Source organism: Agrilus planipennis, unplaced genomic scaffold, assembly GCF_000699045.2.
Source record: "Agrilus planipennis isolate EAB-ADULT unplaced genomic scaffold, Apla_2.0 scaffold8, whole genome shotgun sequence".
Classification (NCBI taxonomy): domain Eukaryota; kingdom Metazoa; phylum Arthropoda; class Insecta; order Coleoptera; family Buprestidae; genus Agrilus; species Agrilus planipennis.
In genome coordinates, this window is record NW_020442461.1 from 1,831,715 (window position 1) to 1,838,075 (window position 6,361).

At 33.9% G+C, this 6,361-nt stretch overlaps 1 protein-coding gene across 1 annotated transcript in view; it reads left to right on the forward strand.

Annotated features, from left to right (window-relative positions):
• Positions 1-4,886, forward strand: part of LOC112906526 — an 8,683-nt gene extending 3,797 nt beyond the window's left edge. The window contains exon 2 of the mRNA XM_025980785.1: positions 4,180-4,886. Within this exon, the coding sequence (XP_025836570.1) occupies positions 4,180-4,886 (707 nt within the window). The remainder of the gene's footprint in view (positions 1-4,179) is intronic.
• Positions 4,887-6,361: the final 1,475 nt, after the last annotated feature.

A 6,361-nucleotide genomic window follows, 5' to 3' on the forward strand; every position in this document is an offset into this window, starting at 1 on the left:
TATACATATATATATATATATATATATATATATATGTTAGATAGGTAATATAGGTATAAAACATAACAATAGGACATTTTACTTAGCTTTGCTTATTTTTCAATATAAAAATTTTTTACAATAAAGATGCTTAACTCTAGCTGTAGATTAAATTTTGCACCGTGTGTGTATTGTAGCTTTGCTCAATAATTTTTTTTAAAAAGACTTCCTTAATTTGAGCATATAACAATTGGCGCAGTCAGTACGATGTGTCAAGTATAGGCAAATCCTATTCTAATAAAGTTCAAAAATCGATTTACCAAGTGACGACGTGAAGCCGTTTGCTTTTCGTTGGTTTAGTAAAACGAAAATAAACTGTCCAAACGATCTGTCCAAAACTTGTCAAAGTTCTGTTCATAGTTTAAGTTTTGTGTGTTCGCCGAGTTGGCAGTTAGAAGCCACTTGCTTCGACCTTGCCTAAGAAAATCTTCGAAAAAGAAGACCGTCAAAAGGACGTCTCACCCCGTTTCCCTCCTGCGAGGATCAGACCTAGTAACTGCATGTTCCGAATCATACTAACTATCGTCACACTAGTGGACTACTCAAGGTAGGTGGTTTGAAGATATTTGCCATTTTCATATTTTTGTACGAAAATCTTTTCCCTATTCCCTAATTGCTTTTATTATCGAATAATTTTGTGTCAATCATGGCTGAGCAAGGAGACAGTTATTCTAGGAAAGGATTATCAGAACTAATGACAAATTTTTATGGTCATAATATTCCATTACACCTGTTGAATTCATTGTAATTTAACTGTTTTGGATACAGCGGTTTATTGCCCTAGCCCATGGTCTGCTTGGGTTGTAAATACCATAAGTAACCACTTCAATACTCACCCTTGATTAATATTCAAACATTAACTAATAGCCTTGAAACGTTACTTCTGTGAAACCCAAGCAGGTACCGTTACCACCCCCTTCGAGGGAAAGGTAGTAGGAAAACGAGAAACTTTAAATATGGAAGATAGCATTGCACTTTGAACAGTCATAACGATTTGTCAACGTAAATCACTTTATCATCGAAGCACATAATAATAAACATAAACAAATATTTTATCAACATAACATAAGCATTATTATTATTATTAATTTTAATTATTAACTAGTTTTAGTGAAGTTATTTATTAATAAACATAAAAATACAGTTCGAGTTTTATTTCGAACAAAAGAAGTGGCACGGCAGTGCAAAAACGTAAAAAACATTGGTCCTTCGAGCCGGATACAATTTGTGTATCAGTGTATCAACATCATCAAAAACCAGAAAACCGCATCGTATCACATTATCACCAGGGATATAACTGCATTCCGATCACAACATCAGGACACCTGGTCCCATCTTTCAATCTGCATCAAGGCTGTTTCCAAGTAGGTAAGTGCAACTCCTTTTACTTCTTTATCATATCCTTAGAATTTACTGAATCAATTTGTGTTAGCAATGTCTGAATTAAACGAATTAGTCACACAAAGAGCCAAACTAAAATCGCGACTTACTCGCTTCAAAAATGCGTTTAACATCGTGTCTAAAAAAGATGTCATAACAGAAATCGATGTAACCGAAGTTAAAGATCGTTTACCAAAACTAGAGTCAGCTTTGGACGAATACCAAACAATTCATGATCAAATTATACAGCTTTCTGACGACCCTAGTCATGAAAGGGATATTGAGTTATTTGAAGTTTTACGAAACAATTGCTCAAATGAAGTGTTTTTTATCAAATCATGCGCCAAAAATCGACTCGTTTAAAATGGGAATCATTTAAACCCTTTGATGAATTTCCCACATTCGACGAATTTCTTAACTTTCTAGAGAAAAGGTGTAGCATTTTAGGTTCATTGGAAGTGAACAAACCAAATCAAAGTTTATTTAATAACAATGGCGCATATTAAAGCACATGTAAGTTCCTTTAAGCCTTATTGCTACTTGTGCAAGATATCAAATCACGCTATTTTTAATTGTGAAGCATTCCTAAAACTAACCATAAAGGAACGAATTGCAGAAATCAAAAAATTGCGTCTTTGTTTGAATTGCCTTAGGAAAAATCATATGACAAAGGAATGCACTTCACAGGGTTGTAAGAAATGTCACAAAAAACACAATACCTTTCTACATATCGACCATTCGACATACGTAGATACTAACAATTTAGGTAAACATACTTTAGAAGAAATAAGCAATAATCGTGATAGAAATGAAAATCCTAGCCAATCTGGTGCCTCAGATGTTCTAGATAACAGCCGAGAAGTAACATATACTAACCAATTGTTTTGTGATAAACTCAATAATCAGACAATATTATCTACAGCTTGCATCGATGTAATAGACCACTTAGGAAGACCTCAAACATGTAGGATTTTATTAGATGCAGGCGCGCAATCAAATTTTATAACAAATGATCTATGCAATAAATTAGGTATAAGGAAAATCAAACATAACTCGTTTGTAGGTGGTATAGGGCAATCAGTGTCCACAATTAATCATAAGATCCAACTTAATATAAAATCTAAACTCAATAATTATACAGCAAACATAACATGTTTAGTTTTAGATCGCATAACAGATAATTTGCCTTTAATACCATTTAATTTGGATGAACTTCATATTCCCCCAAACCTAAATTTAGCAGATAAGAAATGCAATGTACCGAGTAAGATTAATATGCTAATTGGTGCCGGTCTCTTCTGGGAATTATTGTGTATAGGTCAGGTAAAATTAGGAAAGGGAAAACCCATTTTACAGAAAACAAAATTAGGTTGGGTTCTAGGAGGGAATATTCATATTAATGTACAACGTGAAAAGCACTCGGTTTCTTGCCTTAGCACATTAAATAGCCAAGATAATAGCATCGACAAACAATTAACGAAATTTTGGGAAATAGAAGAGTGTTCAGGTAAAATCAGCAATTATTCATTAGACGAACAACATTGTGAGAATCATTTTATTAGATCAATTAAGCGAAATAGTTTAGGTAGATTTGTAGTAACAATACCACTTAAAATCTTGGAACTCAGTAAATTAGGAAATTCTATGGCGTTAAAAAGGTTGTTTGCTATGGAGAGAAAACTGAATCGTGATTTAAATATAAAATCTGAATATATTAAATTCTTAACAGAATACGAACAGCTAGATCATATGAGTAAAATATCAGAAAACGGAATACAGGGTCCTCGATTTTATTTACCCCACCATCCTGTGTTTAAGCAGTGTAGTACGACGACGAAACTTCGGGTGGTATTTGACGCATCCGCTAAGACTGCTTCCGGTATTTCTTTAAATGACATACAGTATATAGGGCCAACAATCCAAAGCGACTTATTATCAAATCTTTTAAGATTTCGTCAACACGATTTTGTAATAACAGCCGATATCACTAAAATGTATCGTCAAATTTTAGTTGACGAATCCCAACGAAACCTACAATTAATTCTTTGTCGGCCGAATCAAAATCGGGATGTGGATTGTTTTTGCTTGAACACAATTACCTACGGCACGGCTGCAGCTTCTTTTCTAGCTACTAGATGTTTGAACCAGTTAGCCCTAGAACATGAAAATCAATTTCCCTTGGAAAGCCATTTAATTAAAAACGATTTTTACATGGACGACCTATTAACCGGGTCTATCTCAGAAATAAAACTAATGGCCATTCAAAGGAATATCTCCAAAGTTTAAAAATCCGCCGGGTTCGAATTATGTAAGCGGACGTCCAAGAGCCAAAACGTTATAGAAAATGTTGCATCTTAACAATACTATAGATTTTATTTTATTTTGCATACTAATTTTACTATTGTCAGAAATTTTAAGTATTATTTTCTATTTGTATACAAATTCAATTCTATTATTCATTTTATTATTTAGCTACAATTTTCAGGTATATATTATTTATCAAATGCAAACAGTAATCTCAGTATTTTTGAACCATAAATTTTATAATGTATTCTACTATCTTATTGTAACATTTCTTCCTTTGTAAAGTCACGTTCGCTATATTACTGTAATTTCCAAATTTAAATTCACTTATTTTGTCTGTACCTGAAATGGGGTATTGACCTGACTGACAGGGTCGCCTTGCACCCTCAATGTTATTGTTAACGCCCACTGGCGAAGCTATTTATGTAATTAGTAATACACATTTTNTTTACTCAGATAACGGCTTAAGTTTTGTAGGAGCAAATTCCGAGTTAAACGAATTTTACAAAATGCTAAACAACCCATCAAACTCTGCCATTATCAATAATATAATGAATAAGTCAGGCATTACTTGGCATTTTATCCCTCCCAGATCGCCCCATTTTGGGGGTCTATGGGAAGCTGGTGTGAAATCGGTAAAAAACCATTTGAAGCGTGTAGTCGGTAATACAAAACTAACATTTGAAGAGTTTTATACCTTGCTAACACAAATAGAAGCGGTTTTAAATTCCCGTCCTCTTTCCCCTTTATCAAATGACCCAACAGAGTTAGAACCCTTGACCCCAGCGCACTTCCTTATTGGTCGAAAATTAACAGCCATGCCAGAACCTTCGTTACTGGACATCAAGGAGTCCCGACTAAACAAATTTCAGCATATCCAGAAGATGCAGCAGGACTTCTGGAAACGTTGGAGCAAAGAATATGTACATCAATTACAGACTCGGTCGAAATGGAAGGAAACCCAGCAGTGTTCAATCAAATCAGGTGTTCTCGTCTTAATTAAAGAAGACAACCTGCCTCCATTAAAGTGGCAATTGGGTCGTGTAGTTGACGTTCACCCGGGAAGTGACGATGTGATACGAGTTGTTTCAGTGAAGGTGTCGAACGGAAAAATCCTAAAACGTGCGGTCACAAAAATATGTGTGCTACCAATGGACATGTGAAAATGACAGTTTATATATGTATTAGTTATAGAAGTTTAGTTCATAGATAACAATTAGGGTTTATATAATTGTAAAATTGATAAACGGATGTTTATGTATTGTATATATTTGTACATTGAAGACGTGTCAGGTAATATGTGGAAGCATCTTTATGTTTATATTTCAGTTGAAAGCAGCAACTTTCAAGGCGGGCGGCTATGTTGAATTCATTGTTATTCGACCGCTTTTGGATACAGCGGTTTATTGCCCTAGCCCATGCTCTGCTTGGGTTGTAAATACCATAAGTAACCATTTCAATACTCACCCTTAATTAATATTCAAACATTAACAAATAGCCTTGAAACGTTACTTCTGTGGAACCCAAGCAGGTACCGTTACCACCCCCTTGGAGTGAAAATAGTAGTAGGGAAACGAGAAACTTTAAATATGGAAGATAACATTGCACTAAGAACAGTCATAACAATCTGTCAACGTAATCAATTTATCATCAAATCACATAACAAATCACAAATATTTGATCAACATAAACATAAGCAGTATCATTATTATTAATATTAATTATTAACTAGTTTTAGTGAAGTTATTTATTAATAAACATAAAAATACAGTTCGAGTTTTATTTCGAACAAAAGAAGTGGCACGGCAGTGCAAAAACGTAAAAAACAGTAGGTGCAGGTAGATACATAACAGAATATAAAACTAATTTCGTTTGAATGGTGTCATAAAGTTAAAGGCGGTCTATTGTTGACAGTTTTATTGCACGAGCCGCCACTTTAGATGGCTCAGAGTTTAAAATAATTTCCTTATGTTGAAATCAAAAACTTTTTTCTCTGACTAAAGTGATGCGCCCTTTTAAAGCATTGTAAAACTGATTTGCTGTTTTACATACCATAACATTTTTTAATCCCACCTTATTTCACAGGGTCTTAACACTTAATGGTATAGAGTGGCGGTGATGGTAAATGTTGGGTAAAATTAGAAATTCCTGCGAAAAAATAAGAAGCTTAAAATTAGATATTCTGTGAGACATTTTGTGTAGCTTCCGCTTCTTAAACAAATATGTCAAAATTAATTATTATCTGTTTCGGGTTTTCCACGTAAAAAATTCTAAAGGAACGCTTCGCACTTGTCAACTTTCACTTAGTCTTTACGCGCCAAAGGTGCTGACACCTTCCAATTTGAAGATTCCAGAATTAAAAAAGAAACACTGGCTTCTTCTATTACAGTTTTTTTGTCTTATTCGCAAGTACCATATATAAATAGGCTTTTCTCAATTTTATATTAGTTAGGACACTAGATAACTGTCTCTCACATGCTAATGTAAAAAGACCATCAAAACTATGCTACTTCTATATTTCTCTACGTACGAAATCTATAATTATCTTGAAAATTGAATAGGATAATGGGTATTGTTGAGAATCAACAAAGGTCTAATTGATTTTTCAATTTTGTTTTCCCAATGTCTCGAGTCAACA